The sequence below is a fragment of the Grampus griseus genome (genome assembly GCF_964374135.1).
Source record: "Grampus griseus genome assembly, chromosome: 8".
NCBI classification, from domain to species: Eukaryota; Metazoa; Chordata; class Mammalia; order Artiodactyla; family Delphinidae; genus Grampus; species Grampus griseus.
The window spans coordinates 15725281-15747874 of NC_139002.1; the positions used below are offsets into that span (position 1 = coordinate 15725281).

Below are 22594 nucleotides of genomic sequence, written 5' to 3' on the forward strand. Positions count from 1 at the left end.
GTGCGAGCCTGAGGCAGTCTGTTTTCTTGGGAAGCCTGTCTTCTCCGGGCCTTAGTTCCCACATCTGTCACAGTAGACGAATGCTCTAGGTAGTGCCTCTCCACCTTAAACATGCACGTGAATCACCAGGGGATCTTGTCAGAGCACAGACTCTGGTTCAGGGGGTCTGGAGCGGAGGCTGAGAATTTGCACGTCTAACAAGCTCCCAAGTGGTGCTGATGCTTCGGGGCCAGGGGACCAAATATGGAGAAGCAGGGTCTAAACAGGACCCCTTGTAAGCCTCACAGCTCCGGTTTCTGCTCCCCTCCCCACCTTGGCTTCTCAACCCTAACACAAGCGCTGACAGGAGAGAGCCCTACGACTCACCCAAGGGCCTTTCCGTTTTGCATCGAATTTGCATCCACCCCCTCCCAGTGGCCAAAGCACCCCCTGCCCCCTGCGGCGCCCAGCCCCATGATGCCTGTTGGGGTACCCCAGGCCCCGCCCTGCCCAACCTGAGCCAGGCAAACCTCCCGGGCAGGCTTCGTGCTGCAGTACTCGGTGGACAACAGCGAGGAGTGGAAGGATGTGTTCGTCAGCTCGAGCGAGCGGTCCTTCAGGCTGGACAGCCTCAAGTGCGGCACCTGGTACAAGGTGAAGCTGGCGGCCAAGAACAGCGTGGGCTCCGGGCGCATCAGTGAGATCATCGAGGCCAAGACCCATGGGCGGGGTAAGGCCCAGGGCGGGTGGAAGGCTGCTGGGGTAGGGAAGGAGGGCACAGGGGAGCACGGAGACTCAAGGGGAGACTCCACCTAGTTCCCATCACCGCAGCATCGGATGAGTCACGGTAGCAGAAACTGGCCCCGCTTCCCTGCGGTGGGATGGCAGATGGGTGGCTCACCTCTTCCTCTTTCCTGCATGTGTCTTCCTCCTTGGCCAGGCCCTTCTCTCCTTGTCCTTCTCTCCCTCCTCTTCTTCCTCCCCCTCTGTCCCCTGGAGCATCCCTACTCCCATCTGCGCCTCCCACCGATCCCCCGTAGCCACTGTGGTCCCAGCTGCCCAGGGAACTCTTTCCCAGTCTCTCTAACCTCTCTCTCCCTCTGGCCCCCCAGAGCCCTCCTTCAGCAAAGAGCAGCACCTCTTCACCCACATCAACTCCACACACGCTCGGCTTAACCTGCAGGGCTGGAGCAACGGGGGCTGCCCCATCACAGCCATCGTGCTGGAGTACCGGCCCAAGGGCACCTGGGCCTGGCAGGGCCTGCGCGCCAACAGGTCCGGGGAGGTGTTTCTGACCGAGCTGCGAGAGGCCACGTGGTACGAGCTGCGCATGAGGGCTTGCAACAGCGCTGGCTGCGGCAACGAGACCGCCCAGTTCGCCACCCTGGACTACGATGGCAGTGAGTCGGAAAGGGTGGGCAGGGCTGGAGCAAGGTGCTGCCAGGGAAGCTGGCAGAGAGGCAGACATGTAAAGAGATGGGCACGCATATAGAAAAGAGGCAGGACTATAGTCAGGGACAAAGGCAGACAGGTGAATAAGCAAGCAAAGGACAGGCCAAGGAACAGCAGACGGGTAGACAGGTAAGTGGGTAGATATACCTGTGACCAACACACACGGATAGGCAGACAAGCAGGTCAGTAACGCTAAAGACAGAGGGCCCTTGAAGGTGCAACCCTTGCTCTCCATTGCTTCAAAGAGATGAGAGGGGGCTTCCCTGGTGGTTCAGTGGTTGAGGGTCCACCTGCCGATGCAGGGGACACAGGTTCGTGCCCCAGTCCGGGAAGATCCCACATGCCGCGGAGCGGCTGGGCCCGTGAGCCATGGCCGCTGGGCCTGCGCGTCCGGAGCCTGTGCTCCGCAACGGGAGGGGCCGCGGCGGTGAGAGGCCCGCGTACCGCAAAAAAAAAAAAGAGATGAGAGGGAGGTAAAGATGCAGTTGCGGTCCTGCCCTATAAGAACCCTCTGCTCAGATGGTACATTAGCCAAGACAGGGTAGCCTGTGCTGCAGTAACAAGTATACACTAAAAGCTTCATGGCTTGATCCAATAAAGATTTGTTTCTCGCTCTCATAACACCTTGTGAGGGTTGGCTGGCCACCATCTTTAGCTATGCCATCTTGAACATGTAGCTTCCGTGGTCACCAACGAGAGAGGGAGGAAAAAGAAACAGCAGTTCCTAACTGCCCTGGCCAGGAGGTGATACTCATCATTTCTAGTCGCACTCTGTTGTCCAGAACTAGTAACATGGCTCTAACCTAACTGCCAGGAAGTCTGGGGAATGTAGATGAGCACACGGATGTTTGGTGAGTACTAACTGGTATCTGCCACATAGGGGCACCTCACACTCATGCACACACATGCAGTTAAGCACATAGAGGGCTGAATTCATAGGGACCAGCTGTCACAAGCTAAATTGAGTCTACCTATGTGTTAAGGAAACAGAATAAAAGTGGTATCGGAAGGGGATGGGCTCAAACAAGGAAGGCTTCATGAAGGAGATGACTTTTAAGTGAGGTTTTGAAACAAGCAAGCCTCGGGGCTTGGCAGAAGGCTATGTCAGCAGGAGAACTCAACATTGCCTCCTTGCAGCCCCCAAGGTTAGCAGATTTCGCCTACGGGATGGGGAGCAGGGAGAGAATGCAGGGTGTTTAGTGGCTTTTGCCTCCATCTGGGGAAGAGAGCACAGGATCCCACTTCCCTGACTTTTCTCTCCTACGGTCCTCACCATCCCCCTCCACCTTACCAGCTGGATGTGGGAATCTAAGTTCAGCGTTCTAGAAATGAACACTGAACTCCAACAAGCAGAGTAGACTATCTCTGAGAGACTTTAGGAAAATTCTAAAAGGAAGTCATTAATATCATATGCAGTATAAAAACTACACAACTGTTCATGGCTGTCCTGATGGGACCAGAATTAGGGGGAGCAGAGGGGAGAGTTGGGGCTCTGCACCAGGAAGTAGAGATCAGAGTGAGACCAAAGGCAGCAAAGGAGGTCCAAGGGCTACCTTGCCCATGAGACTCTGCATAACACTCAACTCATAAGGGACAACTGACTCCCTTCTTCACCCCTGTTCAGGCACCATCCCACCCATCAAGTCTGCACAAGGCGAGGGGGACGATGTGAAGAAGCTGTTCACCATTGGCTGCCCGGTCATCCTGGCCACCCTGGGGGTGGCACTGCTCTTCATCGTTCGCAAGAAGAGGAAAGAGAAGCGGCTGAAGCGACTCCGAGGTGGGCGAGTTTCCTATGGGCTTCCTGGGAGGGACTGCTGACCCTCAGCCACGCTGGCCACTTTCCACTGGCTCACAGCACCATCTGGACAAGGGAGAGTGCCCGTGTCCCCTTGAAGGGAGAGCTGCCACTCCAGCCTTCTGAAACCCCTTAGTTGTTCACTGCTTCCTCCTCTATGCCCCCAGGACTTTGTGCCTGCCCTCACCAGGGCTGACTTTTAGAGGTACACAGTGGTAAAACCATATTGCTTGTTAAAATATTTAAACATTTCCATGTTGATTGGTAAATAGATGTTGCTCCCTTCTACCCTGGGTGTTCCCTTCTCTCATATAGGATCCCCGAGACTTTCCTAGGACCCAGCCACTAAAGAGTAGACCTCCAAGTGGCCTCTAGGACTTTGCTCTGGTTTGACTGAGCTGTTTCCATGCCTTGTCAGGTGCTAAATATTTTTAATATCATCCCCTGTCCCAACACCTGCTACCATAGTCTGGCATGAATGGGTCTGATTTACCTTGATTTCCCCAGGACCCACTAGTTGCTTAATAAATGTCTGTTCACACATCTGGAAAATATTTATTGAGTATCTGCTGTATTGTAGATACTGCCAGACATTGGAGGTGTAAAGATGAATGAAGAAGGAACAACCCATGCCCTTACAGAATTCACAGCCAAGGCACAATAATACCACAGAAGAGGGAATGACTAAGGCTGCCTAGGGTGTTTGTTTAGGAGTTGGGTAGAAGAAAGGATGGTTCAGTGGGTGGTTAATGGTTGTTAAATGGATGGATGGTTGGATGGATGGATGGAAGATTGGATGGTTGATGGATTGATAGTTAAATCGATAGTTGGTTGGATCAATGGAAGGATGGATGGACGGATGGATGGATGGGTGGATACTTGGATGGACAGATGGATGATAAGATGGATAGATGGTTGTATGAATGGATGATTGGATGAATGGTTGAATAGATGAATGGATAATTAGATGAATGGTTGAACAGATGGTTGTACAGATGATTAGATGGTTGGATGGGTTGATGGTTGAATGGAGGAATGGTTGGATCAGTGGATGGCTGGCTGGCTGGCTGGATGGATGGGTAGTTGAATGAATGCATGATGTATGGGTGGGATGGATTGACAGGTGGAGAGATCAATAATGAATGGATGGATGAGTGGGTAGATAGATGGTTGAATTCGTTCATGAAGCTAGATTTGATCTAACAGATCATTCTCAGTTATCAGAGGTCTAGTGGATTACCTGGGTCCTTTGCTTCTCCTCTCTTATCAATTCCTAACCTGACAGTCCTGAACCTATTCAAGGCTCCTCTGAGACAAAGCAATGACCCTCAAATCCATCCATGGACTTTTTTGGGACAGATGTCCTAGAGAAGGAAATGAAACTTCTTGGTTGATGTCATCTGGAGATACCCATTGACCCCCTCTACTTCATTCCCCACTCTCTCCTCTCCCCAACAGATAACTGAGGATAGACCTACCACTGATGCCCATTTCCAGACTGCTATGATGTTTTGTTTGATTAGAGTTGATTCAGGAAGCTGATGGAGCACTTTACATACCCTTTGCTTTGGGGAGGATCTCCCTATTAGATAAAAATCTGAGGAAAGGAAAGCAGAACTGAGCCAAATCCTGAACTGGGAGCAGTGAGACCTTATGTTTTGGACTGTCTCAGAACTCCTTATATTTCTTCCCAGGAGACAAGCCCTGGCCGCATTTTAGGAAGTTCTCCCACCTTGTTCCCCATGCCTCTTCCAATTCTCGTCCTTCTCAGACTCCATTCTCACTCAGTCCCCTCTCTCTACTGTTTTGCAGATGCAAAGAGTTTGGCAGAAATGTTAATAAGGTGGGTGTCACATAGCTGCTTCCTCTCTCCTCCCCTCCCCCTTCCTCCCTTCAGGGTACAGGTTTCTAAGACCCCACTGTCCTGCAAAACCCCTCCCCCAACCCGTTATGACTGCTGAGTCACCCTCCTCCAACGCTTCTCTCCACAGCAAGAACAACCGAAGCTTTGACACCCCCGTGAAGGGGCCACCCCAGGGCCCACGGCTACACATTGACATCCCCAGGGTCCAGCTACTCATCGAGGACAAGGAGGGCATCAAGCAGCTGGGTGAGTGACAGGTGCCATGAGCTCTCTGTCCTGCTGAGTGTGCTTCCCCAGGCCACATCCCACGAAGGGCAACCACCAGTCCTCACACAGTGCCCAGGGTTCCAGAAGCAGCCCCGTCAACAACTCAGCAACCTAGGAACTCGCTGCAGCTTCTCTCAAGGACTAGGTTTCCTCCTCCATTGATGGGAAGACTTGACCTGACCTTTCTTGGTTTCATTGTTGGATAAAGACAAAGAGAAATTTGGGGAGCAAAGATGGTGCCCAAAGGGAAGGACTGCTGCTGATTGCACTTCTTCCCCCAGGAGATGACAAGGCCACCATCCCTGTGACCGATGCTGAGTTCAGCCAAGCTGTCAACCCTCAGAGTTTCTGCACCGGTGTCTCCTTGCACCACCCAGCCCTCATCCAGAGCACAGGACCCCTCATCGACATGTCTGACATCCGGCCAGGCACCAGTATGCATTATCCCTGGGGAGACAGCCCTCCTCCCACACGGGGTTTCGTGGGCACAGCATAAGACAAAGGTGACATTTTTTAAAAAAAAGGAGGGAGGAGCACTATGGAAGAAGGGAAAGAGCACTGGAATTAGAGTCTAGAGACCTTGATTATAGACTCACTAGCTATGGCCTTGGGCATGTCACTAACCTTATCTCTCTGGGCCTCAGTTTCCTTACCTAGAAGTTTTGAGAGGGTTAGTTGTTCTTTCTCTCCAAGGGCCTTCTGCATCTTCCACTGTGACTCTGGACATAAGCATAGAATACATCCAGGACTGTAGGGAATGAATGGACAGTCATGAGGCAGCAGGAGATGAGGTGACATTCTTCCCAGGCTGAAGGAAAAGACAGGGTGGCCGGGGAGGACTAGGACGCCGCCCAGTGCCCGACACTGCCGCTCTCCTTCTCCACAGATAGCTCTGTGGTCAGGAAAGGCAGCTCACTCAGCTTTCCCAGGGGAGCTTCTGTGGCTGCTTCTGCCTCCTCCCTTGCTCCTGCTGCCCTTTCTGGTAAATGCCAGCTGTCCAAGCCTGAATGCCTGCAGCTGGAGGGTACTAGCTCTTGCTTCCTCTGTGCAGATCCAGTGTCCAGGAAGAATGTAAAGTCAGCCCACAGCACCCGGAACCGGTACTCAAGCCAGTGGACTCTGACCAAGTGCCAGGCCTCCACACCCGCCCGCACCCTCACCTCCGACTGGCGCACTGTGGGCTCCCAGCATGGTGTCACTGTCACCGAGAGTGACAGCTACAGTGCCAGCCTCTCCCAGGACACAGGTAAGCCCAAGGACCTGCCTTCATTCTGCTCACTGTCCTCCAGCTCCCCCATTATCCATCTCCACCTTTGGTTTTCCCAGCTGTTGGAGTCCAAGGCACAGGTCAGTTTCATTTCCAGCTGGTCACTGACTCACTGTGTGGCTATGACAAAAACCCTTGACCTAGCAGAGCTCTGCTTGGTCAAGGATTTCATTTTGTTCTCCCAAAAGATAACAGAGAAAATGGTACACATGATGTTTGCTGGAGAAAAGGCTAAGTGTTGCTCAGAGGATGATGCTTATTTTCAAGAATGAAAGATGTTCTGCCCTTCATTAGGCAGCACATCAAATATCCCACTTCTGCCACCACCACTACCTTCACAGGCGGAGAGCAGGATCTTGTGAGCCTGCTCCACTCCATAGTCAGGCTTTCAGATGGCTGCTGGGCTTATGGGTAGGGGAACTGCTCAGTCTGATCTCATTTACACCCTTTCCCCATAAACCCACTTTATTTTTTATCGAGATATAACTGACGTATAACCTTTAGTTTCAGGTGTACATCATAATGATCTGATATTTGTAATATATTGCAAAATGATCACCACAGTAAGTCTAGTTAACATCCATCACCATGTATAGTTACAATATTTTTTCTTATAATGAGAACTTTAAAGAACTACTCTCTTAGCAACTTCCAAATATTCAACACAGTGTTATTAACTATAGTTATCATGCTGTACATTACACCCCCATGACTCATTTATAACCGGAAGTTTGTACCTTTTGACCACCCTCACCCATTTTGCCCAACTCCCACCCCCCACCTTTGGCCACCACCAATCTATTCTCTGTATCAGTGAGCTTGGGGGTTTTGTTTGTTGTTGTTGGGGGTTTTTTAGATTCCACATATAAGTGAGATCATACGGTGTTTGTCTTTCTCTGTCTGATTTGTTTCACTTAGCATGATGCCCTCAAGGTCCATCCATATCTTCCCAAATGGCAAGATTTCCTTTTTTATGGCTGAGCAATATCTCATTTTGTGTGTGTGTGTGTGTGTGTGTGTGTGTGTGTGTGTGTGCATGTGTGTGTGTGTGTGTATATATATATATATCACATATTCTTTATTTACTCATCCACCGATGGACATACAGGTGCTTCCATGTCTTGGCTCTTGTAAATAATGCTGCAATGAATATGGGGGGTGCCACTCATTTCCCCTCAACTCTGTGCCTTCCGTCTCCCCAGACAAAGGACGGAACAGCATGGTGTCCACCGAGAGCGCCTCTTCCACCTACGAGGAGCTGGCCCGGGCCTACGAGCATGCCAAGCTGGAGGAACAACTGCAGCACGCCAAGTTTGAGATCACCGAATGCTTCATCTCCGACAGCTCCTCTGACCAGATGACCACAGGCACCAACGAGAACGCTGACAGCATGACATCCATGAGCACACCCTCAGAGCCTGGCATCTGCCGCTTCACCGCCTCCCCACCCAAGCCCCAGGATGCCGACCGGGGCAAAAATGTGGCTGTGCCCATCCCTCACCGGGCCAACAAGAGTGAGCGCTCAGACCACTTCCCTTGCTGTGTCCCCTGCCCCCAAACCCCACGAGCCCTGGCTAGACCTAGCCCTAACTGCACCTGGGTCCTGCCAGCCCAGCACGGCTCCTTGGCAGGCGGGGGGTAGTGCAAAGAACAAGGACTTGGGAGCAAGCAGATCAGGGCGCACATCCTGGCTTAACCTCTTAATACTGCTGTGACCTTGGGCAAGTCCTTTAACCTCTCTGGCCTTAATTTTCTCATTTGTAAAATGCAACTGACAGCATATACTTTGCATTGTTGTAAGGATCATTAGAAATGATATACGTGCCTGGCACATAGTAGGTTCTCATTAAGTAGTGATCATTCCCTTAATCTGAAGCTATGCCAGGATGGAAAGAGACTGCTTATGGGGTCAGCTGCCCAATGGCCATTGGTCTCAATACTGTTTGAACTTAATCTAAACCCAAAGGAGCAATCCTGGCAGTTCAGCCCGTGGTGGCCAAACCTCATGGTGGGCAATGACCTAGCCTGACTGGGAACCATCTGACTCCAGGGGCCTGGCCAGAGCATATGTCCTTTGGGGTCAGCAGGGCAGGTCTAGGATAACCAGGGAGAGGGGGTCAGGGAAGCCCCCCAGCAGACATTAGGGCCACGGGGTGCAAGGCCCAGGCTGTCAAAGTAGGCAATCTGGTCTGCTCAGCACTGGCCTTGCTAAGTGGCCGTGCTGACCTAGGGGCTCAGGGTCATCTAGAGAAGAGCCTGGGGTAACAGAAATTACAAAGACTTAGGAGACAAGCAGCCCTGAATGACTTCCCCTCCCTGTGTAGCTGTGTGAATTTGGGCAAATTACTTAATCTCTCTGAACCTCAGTTTCCTCACTTGCAAAATGCAGGCAGGTATTAACCTATGCAGGGGGCTGTGGGGACTAAACGAGATGACCTAAGGAAAGTGCCTGGCACAGTGGACGGGAGAGAGGCACGTGCACAGGCGAGGGTGCTCGCAGGGCAGAGGGATCAGCATGTGAGGGTCCTAGAAGCTTGTCCCGAGGAGGCACTTTAAGAAATTAGGAACATTCTGCCTGGAGAAGAGGAGACGAAGGAGAGGGACGGGGAAATGTAGCTGACTTCAGATGTCTGAAAGGCTGCGGTGAGAAAGAGGGGAAAGCCTTGTTCTGGGGGTCCTCAGAGCACAGAATCGGGCTGAACGTGGGGAAGTGACAGGGAGTGACATTCCTCTCCTCCTCGGAGTAAAGAAAAGCTTTCTAGGGAATTCCCTGGCGGTCCAGTGGTTGAGACTTGGCGCTTTCACTGCCGTGGACCTGGGTTCGATCCCTGGTCGGGGAACTAAGATCCCGCAAGCCACGCGACATGGCCAAAAAAAAAAAAAAAAAAGCTTTCTAACAGCCAGAGCTCTTAGGACATCCCTGTTTAGAAATGAGCTCTTCACCAGCTGAAGCTGATCGGCTATAGTGATCAATTAACAATGGGTATCAATTTACTGAGCATTGCCGTGCGCCAGCCACTGTACTAAGCGCTTTCCTTACTTTATCTCATTCCCTCCTCACAGTATTCCTGTAGGGAAATATGATTATCCCCATTTCATAGATAAGAAAACTGAGGCTCAGAGAGGCCAAGTAACTCATCTTTCCTCGACTCTTTACTGCCTGTCTGGTGGAGGGACTCCTATGCCAGGTCAGGGAGAAGACTGAGGGGTAGGGGTGGGGAAACAAGCTGGTCGCTGGTTCCAAGAGGCCTCTGGCGCTAACACGCCCTGCTTCCTCCATTCCAGGTGACTACTGTAACCTGCCCCTCTACGCCAAGTCGGAGGCTTTCTTCCGAAAGGCAGACGGGCGGGAGCCCTGCCCCGTGGTCCCGCCCCGCGAGGCCTCCATCAGGAACCTGGCTCGAACCTACCAGCCCCAGGCTCGCCACCTGACCCTGGACCCTGCCAGCAAGCCCTTGGGCCTCCCGCACCCGGGGGCCGCCGCCACAGCCACCTTACCTCAGAGGACTCTGGCCATGCCAGCTCCCCCAGCTGGCACGGCGCCCCCGGCACCCGGTCCCACCCCTGCTGAGCCCCCGGCTGCCCCCAGTGCCGCCCCTCCGGCCCCCAGCACTGAGCCTCCGCGGGCCGGGGGCCCACACACCAAAATGGGGGGCTCCAGGGACTCACTTCTCGAGATGAGCACATCAGGGGTAGGGAGGTCTCAGAAGCAGGGAGCCGGGGCCTACTCCAAATCCTACACCCTGGTGTAGGGACACAACCAGAAGAGTGGCCCTCTGCCTGGACCTGTCTGCGCCTCCAGCCGTCACACACCAGCTGGGCTGATTTCCTGCATTATTTATATTAAATTGACAGATGAAAACCGACCAACAAGGGAAAGACAACCCCCAAGTCATGAACGCTTGTACATAGAACTCTTTTGTACAAATGAAACTATTTTCTTCTTCTCCATGAAGCCAGGGCACAAAGAATTTGACAGTGCAAGTCAAATTCCCCACCCCACAAAATATGTGTGGAGAGATATATACATATATAGAGAGAGAGGAACACATCGACAAGCTATATATCTATATATTTCTCTCACCTTATTTTGAGACAGAGGCACAAAGGCTCAGCAATTTTTCCCTCCTACTCACCCTCCCTCCAATCTAGGTGGTTTTGACAAAGACCAAAATCCCAACTCAGAGACACTGCATGCGATTTTACTGTTCCAAGAAATCCAGGAGTTGCTTCAATTTGCAGATGCTTATGTGTTGATACCTTTTTCTATGAAAAAAGACCCAGCGCCGTGTGCAATAAAGGTTATGTTTCTACATGGTGGCTTTTTTCCCATTTGGCAAGGGCCAGTGGGGAGGCAGGGAGGAGAGGCCCCTGTACCAGGCCGTCTGTCTCTCAGGGAGAGACTTCGAGAAGCCCAGTTTTAGCTCAGCACGTTAAACTTTTAAAAAGGCTTTCCATTAGCCAAGCTGCCTCCTTGAGCACTTCTGTGCTGGGTCCTAGAGGGGACCAGCTGTGTGTCTTTGAGCGAGCTCCTAAACCTCTCTGAGCCACAGTTTGCTTATCGGTAAAATGAGGCAACCTTGGCGAGAGCGCTGGGGAGCTGGTATGGGGGTGGAAGGCTGTGTCTACTGGCTTCTCTCCTTTGGGAGAAAGCAGTGTAGCCAGGGGAACAAAGCTACGCTAACTGCTAGTGGGAAGTTGTGTAAGAGATGCCTGTAAACTGGGAAGGGAGGGAGAGATGATATTACCCTGGGGGTCCAGCCAGAGCCTGAAGTTCTGGGCTGACTGTTAGGACAAGAAAAGGCCAAAGGGAGAAGGAATGAGGTCATCAGAGGTCGGAAATGTGGAAAGGGCTCATGGAGGAGGGGAATGGGTTGCAGCCAGAGAGAATGAGGCAGCGGGCACCTGGTGTCAGAGGAGCTGCAATTAGATTCCAGGTGGAAGGAATCGCACCCACGTGCAGGTACGCAAAGGAGGCGTTTCTGAGAAGAGGGTCAAAGGGCACGTGAGCTGGGCCTCCAAGGACGTGAGGGTTTGGATAGGCAGAGGAGAGGGAAAGACCCAGGAGAATGCAAAAGCCCAGGGGCGTGGAGTTCACGGTGCCCCTCCACGGTGGCCAGGACCCCTGGGTGAAAAGGAAGTGTCCCTCAGAAGTACAAAGGGGGCTCCTGAGCTCAGCACCCAAAGTCGAGACTGAGTTGTGGACCCGGAATCTGGAAGGAAGGTGAGCCTGCTGTTCCCACCACCCTTTCCCCAAAACAGAGAGAAGGAAAAGGGAAGGGGTCCCCAGGGCTGGGGAGGGAGGGAAGGAGGAAGGGAAGGTGTGTGCAGGATGTGAGTTGTACCCGTCAGTCTGGGCCACAGGGAAGCCCTCCCTGGCATGCATGACCTTGGATAGAAGCACTTTCCAATAAGCAGCTCATTCCACAAACATTTCCTGAGCCCCAGCGAGTGCGGACACAGGAGCTCCCGCCCATGGGTAACTACATTGCAGGGGGAGAGCTGTTGGCATGAAAGAGGGGAGGAGGCAGAGGTTATGTGCTCCTGGGTGACTCCTAGGCCCTTGGGGAGACTCCCTCTCAGCCCGGATGCACCCGGAGAACCTGCTAACAGTATTAGTGGGAAAAAGCCCTCCAGACTCCTTCCATCACTGGAGGACGGGCCACCTCCCCAGGGCTGCATGCGCCACCTGCAGGTCACTTCTCAAACTGCAGGCACAATGATCAAGCCCCGAGTTCTCATTGACGATTGGCTGATGTAAACTCACGGCAGGTTTGGGAAGTCGGCATCACCATCTCCATTGGGCAGGTGAGAAAGGTGGAACCCTAGAGAGCTGAGTAAGTTATCCAAGGTTAGAGGAGCAGGAAGAGATGGAGATGAGGTTCAAACCAAGAGCGTCTGATTCCTTAGCCACTGGGTCATCCTGCCCCATGTTTCACTATTCAGAGGCTGAGTTTCAGTTCTGCCCCGAGGATGATGCACTCCGCCAGCACCAAGTGACCCAGCTGGACTCACTGGCGGGAAAGCAGCCAGTGTGGAACTGTTAGCCATTCAGGGAGGGGAGCCTCTACAACATGCTGAGCTGGATGGAGTGGGCAGCTCTGATGGGCTGACTCTGGCAGGGACAGTAATAGCAGGGGAGGTGTTCAGCTCTGGGGCTCTGTTGGAGAAGGCCTTGGACCAGAGGTAGCCCGTGTAGGAGGAAAAGGACTTGAAGAGACAACAGAGCAGTGAAGTACAAGCCAGTTTCACTTGTGCTCAGTTGAGCTGGGCCCCTTACTAAGAAACACGAGTTCTGGAAATTCAGACAGACTCATGCAAAATCCACACAATTTTGTGGGCTGATGATTTCTAACCGCGATGCGTTCTTTAGCTAAACCACAAACCTGCCTGTTTGAACAGTACCCAGAAGCTAGTTCACTGATTAGCTCACCTCCTGCTCACTCACCCCCAGCTCATCATCACTGAACTCTGTCTGGAGCCGTCATCTTAAGCATTTTCCTGCTCCTTTCCAGATCTCCACCAGACAAGACCACCACGTGTCTAGCGTCTTGATACTCAAAGTATGGTCCACAGACCAGCAGCAGCAGCATCACCTAGGAGCTTGTTAGAAATGTGAGTTCCTCACCCCAGGACCACTGGATCAAAATCTGCAGTTTAGCAAAATCCCTAGAGGATTCGTTCGCACCCTAGAGTTCAAGAAGCCCTCCTCTAGAAAGGCTTCCGAGAGACCATGCCCTTGCTTTCTCCCTTCTGCCAAAAACCAGAGCTAGACCAGTGGATCTTAGTTGCACATCAGATTCACCTGAGAAGCTTGTTAAAAAACAAAGAAGCCCAGATCTCGCCAATCCCAACTGAATCACAATTTGCAGGCATGCAACCCAGGCATTTGTATTTTTTGTATGTGTGGTAAAAGATACACAAAATAACATTTACCGTTTTAACTATTTCTTAAATTTTTTTAACTTTTATATTAGAGAATAATTGATTTACAATGTTGTGTTAGTTTCTGCTGTACAGCAAAGTGATTCAGTTATACATATATCCATTCTTTTTCAGACTCTTTTACCACATAAATTATTACAGAATATCGAGTAGAGTTCCCTGTGCTGTACAGTACGTCCTTGTTGGTTATCTATTTTATATATAGTAATGTGTGTATGTTAATCCCAAACTCCTGATTAATCCCTCCCCCCACCTTTCCCCTTTGGTAACCATTAGTGTGTTTTTGAAGTCTGTGGGTCTATTTCTGTTTTGTAAATAAGTTCACTTGTATCATTTTTTAGATTCCACATATAAGTGATATCATATGGTATTTGTCTTTCTCTTCCTGACTTACTTCACTTGGTGTGATAATCTCTAGGTCCATCCATGTGGCTGCAAATGGCATTATTGCATTCTTGTTTATGGCTGAGTAATATTCCATTGTATATATGTACCACATCTTCTTTATCCATTCACCTGTAGGTGGACATTAAGGTGGCTTCCATGTCTTGGCTTATTGTGCACAGTGCTGCAGTGAACATTGGGGTGCATGTATCCTTTCAGCTTATGGTTTTCTCTGGATATATGCCCAGGAGTGGGATTGCTGGGTCATATGGTAGTTCTTAAATTTTTTAAGGAACCACCATACTGTTCTCCACAGTTGCTGTAGCAATTTACACTCCCACCAACAGTGTAGGAGGATTCCCCTTTCTCCACAGCCACTCCAGCATTTATTGTATGTGGACTTTCTGATGATGGCCATTCTGACTGGTGTGAGGTCATACTTCACTGCAGTTTTAATTTGCATTTCTCTAATAATTAGTGATGTTGAGCATCTTTTCATGTGCTTTCTGGCCATCTGTATGTCTTCTTTTTTTTTTTTTTTAACATCTTTATTGGGGTATAATTGCTTTACAATGGTGTGTTAGTTTCTGCTTTATATGTATGTCTTCTTTGGAGAAATGTCTATTAGGTCTTCTGCCCATGTTTTTATTGGGTTGTTTGTTTTTTTGATATTGAGCTGCATGAGCTGTTTGTTTATTTTGGAAATCAATCCCTTGTCAGTTGCTTCATTTGCAAACATTTTCTCCCATTCTGTGGGTTGTCTTTTCTTTTTGTTTATGGTTTCCTTTGCTATGCAGAAGCTTTTAAGTGTATTAGGTCCCATGTGTTTATTTTTGTTTATCTTTTCATTACTTTAGGAGGTGGATCCCAAAAGATATTGCTGAAATTTATGTCAGAGTGTTCTGCCTATATTTTCCTCTAAGAGTTTTAGAGTATCCGATCTCACATTTAGTTCTTTAATTTCATTCTTTTACATGTAGCTGTCCAGTTTTCTCAGCACCACTTATTGAAGAGACTGCCTTTTCTCCATTGTATATTCTTGCCTCTTTTGTCATAATAGTTGACCATAGGTGTGTGGGTTTATCTCTGGACTTTCTATCCTGTTCCAATGATCTATATTTCTGATTTTGTGCCAGTACCATATTGTCTTGATTACTGTAGCTTTGTAGTATAGTCTGAAGTCAGGGAGTCTGACTCCTCCAGCTCCATTTTTCTTTCTCAGGATTGCTTCAGCTGTTCAGGGTCTTTTCTGTTTCCATACAAATTTAAAATTTTTTTATTCTAGTTCTGTAAAAAATGCCATTGGTAATTTGACAGGAATTGTATTGAATGTGTAGATTGCCTTGGGTAGTATAGTCATTTTGACAATATTGATTCTTCCAATCCAGGAACATGGTATATCTACCCATCTGTTTGTGTCATCTTCGATTTCTTTCGCCAGTGTCTCATAGCTTTCAGAGTACAGATCTTTTGCCTCCTTAGGTAGGTTTATTCCTAGGTATTTTATTTTTTGATGCAATGGTAAATGAGGTTGTTTCCTTAATGTTTTAACCATTTTTAAGTGTGCAATTCAGTAACATTAAGTAGATTCACCTTGTGGTGCAACCATCACCATTATCCATTTCCAGAAATTTTTCATCTTCCCAAACAAAAACTCTGTACCCATTAAACACTAATTCCCCATTTCCCTTTCCCCCAGCCCCTGGCAACTACCATTCTACTTTCTGTCTCTATTAATTGGACTACTCTAGAAGCCTCATGTCAGTGGAATCACAGTCACACAGTATTTGTCCTTTCTGTTGGCTTACTTCACTCAGCATGTTTTCACGGTTCATCCATGTTATAACATGTATCAGAATTTCATTCATTTTTAAGGGTGAATAATATTCCATTGCGTGTATACATCACATTTTTTTTATCCCATTCACTTATTGATGGACACTTGCGTTCTTTCCTTTTGTTTGTGAATACTGCTACTATGAGCATTGGTGTATAAGTACCTGTTTGGATCCCCACTTTCAATTCTTTTAGGTATATAACTAGGAGTGGAATTGTTGGATCAAATGGTAATTCTATGTTTAACTTTTTTTCATGAAGAACATACTTCTTTTTTATTGAGGTATAGTTGACATGTAATATTGTATGTACATGATTTGATATTTGTATACATTGTGAAATGATCACCACAATAAGTCTAGTTAATATCTGTCACCATACATAGTTACGAAATTTTTTTTCTTGTGACTTTTAAGATCTACTCTTTTAGCAACTTTTCTTTTTTTTTTTTTTTTTTTGTGGTACGTGGGCCTCCCACTGCTGTGGCCCCTCCCACTGTGGAGCATAGGCTCCAGACACGCAGGCCCAGCGGCCACGGCCCACGGGCCCAGCCGCTCCACGGCACGCAGGACCCTCCCAGACCGGGGCACGAACCCACGTCCCCTGCATCGGCAGGCGGACTCCCAACCACTGCGCCACCAGGGAAGCCCTAGCAACTTTTATATATGCAATACAGTATTATTAGCCATAGTTACCATGCTATACATTACATCCCCATGACTTATTTTATAACTGAAGTTTGTACCTTTTGACCCCCTTCATCCATTTAGCCCACTCCACCACCCACCCACCCCCAACCCTGCCTTTGGCAACCACTAATCTGTTCTCTGTATCTATGAGCTTGTAGTCTGGGGGTTTTGTTGCTGTTGTTTTAATATTCCATGTATAAGTGAGATCATGGAATCCCTTGACAGTGATTCAAATACAACAGTATTTGTCTTTCTCTGTCTGACTTATTTCACTCAGCATAATGTCCTCAAGCTCCATTCATATCATCACAAATGGCAAGATTTTATTCTTTTTATGGCTGAATAGTATTCCATTGTATGTATATATCATATCTTCTTTATTCTTCATTGATGGACACTTAGGTTGCTTCCATGTCTTGGCTATTGTAAATAATGGTGCAATGAGCATGAGGGTATAGACATCTTTTAGAATTAGTGTTTTTGTTTTCTTTGGATAAATACCCAGAAGTGTAATTCCTGGGTCATGTGAGAGTTCAATTTTTAATTTTTTGAGAAACTTCTGTACAGTTTTCCATAGTGGCTACACCAATTTACAGTGCCACCAACAGTGTACGAGAGTATACTTTTCTCCGTATCCTAACCAACACTTATTATTTCTTTTTGATAATACCGATTCTAACAGAGGTGAGGTGCTCTCATTGTGGTTTGATTTGTATTTCCCTAATGATTAATGATGTTGAGCACCTTTTCATGTACCTTTGGCCACCTGTGTGTCTTGTTTGGAAAAATATTTATTCAGATTTTCTGTCCATTTTTTAGTCAGATTGGTTTTTTCTATTAAGTCATATGAGTACTCTATATATTTTGGATATTAACCCCTTATCAGACATACGATTTGCAAATATTAGCTCCCATTTAGTAGGTGCCTTTTCATTCTGTTAATGGTTTTCTTTGCTGTGCAGCAGCTTTTTAGTTTGATGAATCCCACCTGTTTATTTTTGCCTTTATTGCCTTTGCTTTTGGAGTCAGATCCAAAATATCATCACCAAAATGATATCAAGGAGCTTACTGCCTATGTTTTCTTCTAGAAATTTTATGATTTCAGGTCTTACATTCAAGTCTTTAACCCATTTTGAGTTAATTTTTGTGTATGGTGTAAGATAGTGGTCAAGTTTCATTCTTTTGCATGTGGCTGTCCAGTTTATTATAGAGACTGTAATTTCCCCATTATATATTCTTGGCTCCTCTGTTGTAAATTAATTGAGCATATATGTGTGGGCTTATTTCTGGGCTCTCTATTCAATTCCACTGATCTATGTGTCTATTATTATGCCAGTACCATACTGTTTTGATTACTATAGCTTAGTAATATAGTTTGAAACCAGGGAGGATGATGCCTCTAGCTTTGCTGTTCTTTCTCAAGATTGATTTGGCCCCTTGACATCTTTTGTGGTTCCACACAAATTTTGGGGTTGTTTGTTCTATTTCTATGAAAAATGACTTTGGAATTTTGTTAGGGATTGCATTGAATCTGTAGAGCGCTTTGGGGATTATTGACATTTTAACAATATTAATTCTTCCAATCTATAAGTACAGAATATTTTTCCACTTATTTGTGTCTTCTTCAATTTCTTTCATGAGTGTCTTATAGTTTTCAGAGTACAGTATTTCACCTCCTTGGTTAAATTTATTCCTAGGGATCTTATTCTTTTTGATACAATTGTAAATGAGGTTGTCTTCTAATTTCCCTTTCTGATAGTTTGTTATTAGTGTACATAAACATAACAGATTTTGTGTATTGATTTTTATACTCTGCAACTTTACTGAATTTGTTTATTCTAACAGTTTTTTTGGTAGAGTCTTTAGGGTTTTCTATATACAATATCATGTCATCTGCAAATAGTGACAGTTTTACTTCTTCCTTTCCAATTTAGATGACTTTTATTTATTTTTCTTGCCTAACTGCTCTGACTAGGACTTCCATACTATGTTGAATAAAAGTGGTAAGAGTGGACATCCTTGTCTTGTTCCTGATCTTAGAGGAAAAGCTTTCAGCTTTTCACTGTTATGTATGATGTTAATTGTGGATTTGTCATATATGGCCTTTACTCTGTTGAGGTACGTTCCCTGTATTCCCACTTGGTTGAGAGTTTTTATCATAAATGAATGTTGGATTTTTGTCAAATGCTTTTTCTGCATCTATTGAGATGATCATATGATTTTTATACTTCATTGTGTTAATGTGGTGTATAATGTTGACTGATTTGCAGACGTTGAACCATCCTTGCATCCTGAGAGTAAATCTAACTTAATCGTGATGTATGATCCTTTTAATGTATTATTGAATTATTTTTGCTAATATTTTGTTGAGAATTTTTGCGTCTATATTCATCAGGGATGTTGGCCTGTAATTTTCTTTTCTTGCGGTGTCCTTGCCTGGTTTGGGCAATGCTGGCCTCATAAAATGAGTTTGGATTTGTTCCCTCCTTTTCTATTTTTTTGGAAGATTTTGAGAAGGATTGGTATTCATTCTTATTTGAATATTTAGTAGAATTCATGAGTGAACCATCTGGTCCTGGACTTTGGTTTGTGGGAAGCTTTTTAATTGCTGATTCAATCTCCTTACTAGTAATTGGTCTATTCAGATTTTCTGTTTCTCCATGGTTCAGTCTTAGAAGTTTTTCTGTTTCTAGGAATTTATGCATTTTGTCTAGGTTGTCCAATTTGGCATTTAATTGTTCATAGTAGTTTCTTAAGATCCTTTCTATTTCTGTAGTATCAGTTGCAATGCCTCCTCTTTCATTTTTTTTTTTTTTTTCCACAACACCTGGCTGTGGGACCCTAGTTCCCTAGCCAGAGATCAAACCAAAGGTCCCTGCACTGGAAGTGTGGAGTCTTAACACTGGACCCCCAGGGAATTCCCTCCTCCTTCATTTCTGATTGTATCAATTTGAGCCCTCTCTTGTTTTCTGAATGAGTCTAGCCAAAGGTTTATCAATTTTAACTTTTCAGACAACCAGCTCTTAGTTCATTGATTTTTTTCTATTGTCTTTTTAGTCTCTATTTTATTTACTTCCACTCTGATCCTTATTTCCTTCCTTCTACTAACTTTGGGCTTCATTTGGTCATTATTTAGTTCCTTAAGGTATAAATTTAGGTTGTTTTGAGATTTTTCTTGTTTCCTGAGGTAGGTATTTATAACTATGAACCTCCCTCTTAGAACTGCTTTTGCTGCATCCCACAAATTTTGGTATGTTATATTTCCATTTTCATTTGTCTCAAGCCATTTTTTAATTTCTTATTTGATTTTTTCATTGACCCATTTGTTGCTCAGTAGCATGTTGTTTAATCTCCACATATTTGTGAATTTTCCAGTTTTCTTCTTGTGACTGATCATTTTAACCATTTTTAAGTGTACAGTTCAGTGGCATTAAGTACATTTACGATGTTGTGCAACATCACCACTATCCATTTCCAGAACTTTTTCGTCATCCCAAAGAAAAACTCTATACCCATTAAGTGCTAGCTCCCTTTCCCTTCCTCCCAGCCTCTGGTAACCACCATTCCACATTCTGTCTCTGTTAATGTGACTAGTCTAGGAAACTCATATACGTGGAATCATACAGTATTTGTCTTTTTTGTCTAGGTTTTTTCACTCAGCGTAATGTTTTCATGGTTCACCCATGCTAAGCATGTATTAGCATTTCATTCCTTTTTAAGGCTAAATAATATTCCATTGTGTGTATATATTACACTTTTTGTCCCATTCACTTATTGATGGACATGGGTTTTTCCTTTTGCAAACTGTGAATATTGTTATTATGAACCCTGCTGCTATGAACATTGGTGTATAAGTAATTGTTTGAATCACTGCTTTTAATTCTTTTGGGTACACAATTAGGAGTAGAATTGCTGGATCAAATAGGAATTCTATGTTTAACTTTTGAGGAACTGCCCAACTGTTTTCTGCCAGACATCTGTATTTGTAACAAGAAAGATGATACCCAAGCATTTATTCACTCACCAAATACACTGAAACCCTTCCTATGCCCTGCCACTGAGCTAAGCAGTGGGGATGCAAAGGGCCAGTGGATCTGTTCTTAAGCTCCAGGGGCTCACTGTCTGGTGTGTGTCCAAATTGGCAGAGTCCTGAAAATGGAGGCCTGGAGGAACAGAATATGTCAGAGACAGCTAGCTGTCTGCCAAAGCCTCATGCTCCCCTCCACAGTACATAATGGCTGGGAAGTGGCTGCCCTGCTGGTGACTACAGTTCCTAGTCCCCTGACTTCTGGATAGGGTCCTAAGACTAAGTTCTGACCAGTGGAATGTGGTAGAATTGATACATGTTATTTTCAGAGCTGGATTAGCCACCCTCCACTTTCTTCAACTGGATGTCAATGCCAAAGGTGAGCTCAGAAGCCACTTACTAAAGATGACAGAGCTTCACTCAGCCTGGGTTCCTATACATCTGTGCAGAGCAGAGGCCCCTCTACCCCTACCAATGCCAACTGGACTTTCTATGAGGAAAAAAAAAAGAAACTTGTATTAAGCCACTGAGATTTGGGAGTTTATCTTTACAACAGCTAACAGCATCTTAATTTATGCAGAAGATGAGGAGGAACTTGGATCTCCATGGAAACCCTCATTTCATAACTCAGGTTCAGGGCATCTCCCCACATGCCATCTCCCCTTCACCCACATCTACGCAGGTGAAGTGTTGGGGAACGGCAACTGATGAGCTCAGAGAGGAGGGTAACTGTGTTTGTAGGAGAGGAGGGTGGGAGGACCAGTCAGGGCTCTGTTCTTCCTTCCAGAACCCATATCTTCTGGGCAGTGGCAGCAATGCTCTCGGGCAGAAGGGGCAACAGCTGCCAGATGTGTGTTACCCTGGAGGTAACACACATTGGTTTTAGTGTCTCTAAGAATCAGTGAATCTCATGATTCAAACAGGCCTTCAAGGCTACCTAGTTCAGACTTCCATCCAGATCTTGAATCCCTTCTGCAATTAGCAAAGATCGTCTGTCCTTCACGTGCTTACCTCCTGATAGAGAATGCATCACTTCCCAAGCCAGCACAGTTCACCTTTGGACAGCTCTGCTAGGAAAGTCCCCCTTATACTAAGCTTGATCTACCCCTCTGACTTTCACCCGAAGTCTTGGTACCATGAAGGGCAGAGAACGGCTCTATCCCTTCACAGTTATACCCAGGACAGTGCCTGACTTAGTAAAAGCATAATATATGTTAGATAGATGGATGACAGGTAAAGAGTGGAAGAAATGGTCAGGGAGTGGAAGACCAGTGAAGACTGAAGCCTCATGAAATCTTGATTTTCTCAGCATAGTGTCCCAAGGTACAAGAAAACAATACAATGTAACACACTAATAACTGCTGTTTTTTTAACTTTTTATTTTACATTGGAGTATAGTTGATTAACAATGTTGTGTTAGTTTCAGATGTACAACAAAGTGATTCAGTTTTACATATACATGTATCTATTCTTTTTCAAATTCTTTTCCCCATTAGGTTGTTACAGAATATTGAGCAGAGTTCCCTGTGCTATACAGTAGGTCCTTGTTGGTTATCCATTTTAAATATAGCAGTGTGTGTATGTCAATCCTAAACTCCCTAATTATCCCTCCCTCCCACCCTCCCCCCTAGGTAACCATGAGTTCATTCTCTAAGTCTGTGAGTCTGTTTCTGTTCTGTAAATAAGTTCATTTGTATCATTTTTTTTAGATTCCTCATATAAGAAATATCATATGATATTCCTCTTTATTGAGAGTCTACTGTGTTAAGCACTCTGCTCACCACTTAGCATGGATACTCTCATATCTTTATAATTACCTGTAAGAAAGTATAACTCCTATGAAAACAAAAACACATGTGGTTCAGTCTCAGAGCACTGGTGCTGGTCAAAGAACCTCAGTCCAACAACCAAAGAGTTTTCTGTTTTAGTTTTGATTTGTTTTGTTTTGTTTTTTTGATTCCACGTATAAGTGAGATCATACAGTATTTGTCTTTCTCTGTCTGACTTATTTCACTTAGCATAATGCCTTCAAGGTCCATCCATGTTGTCACAAATAGCAGGATTTCCTCAGTCTTTTATGGCTGAA

At 46.4% G+C, this 22594-nt stretch overlaps 1 protein-coding gene across 1 annotated transcript in view; it reads left to right on the top strand.

Moving 5' to 3' along the window:
• DSCAML1 (DS cell adhesion molecule like 1) overlaps window positions 1-10379 on the top strand; it is a gene marked incomplete at both ends in the record, with an annotated part of 342843 nt that extends 332464 nt beyond the window's left edge. The window contains 9 exons of the mRNA XM_082661172.1: window positions 521-709; window positions 1092-1379; window positions 3056-3211; window positions 5042-5072; window positions 5221-5339; window positions 5642-5794; window positions 6412-6606; window positions 7830-8141; window positions 9913-10379. Of these exons, the coding sequence (XP_082517298.1) occupies window positions 521-709; window positions 1092-1379; window positions 3056-3211; window positions 5042-5072; window positions 5221-5339; window positions 5642-5794; window positions 6412-6606; window positions 7830-8141; window positions 9913-10379 (1910 nt within the window). The remainder of the gene's footprint in view (window positions 1-520; window positions 710-1091; window positions 1380-3055; window positions 3212-5041; window positions 5073-5220; window positions 5340-5641; window positions 5795-6411; window positions 6607-7829; window positions 8142-9912) is intronic.
• Window positions 10380-22594: the final 12215 nt, after the last annotated feature.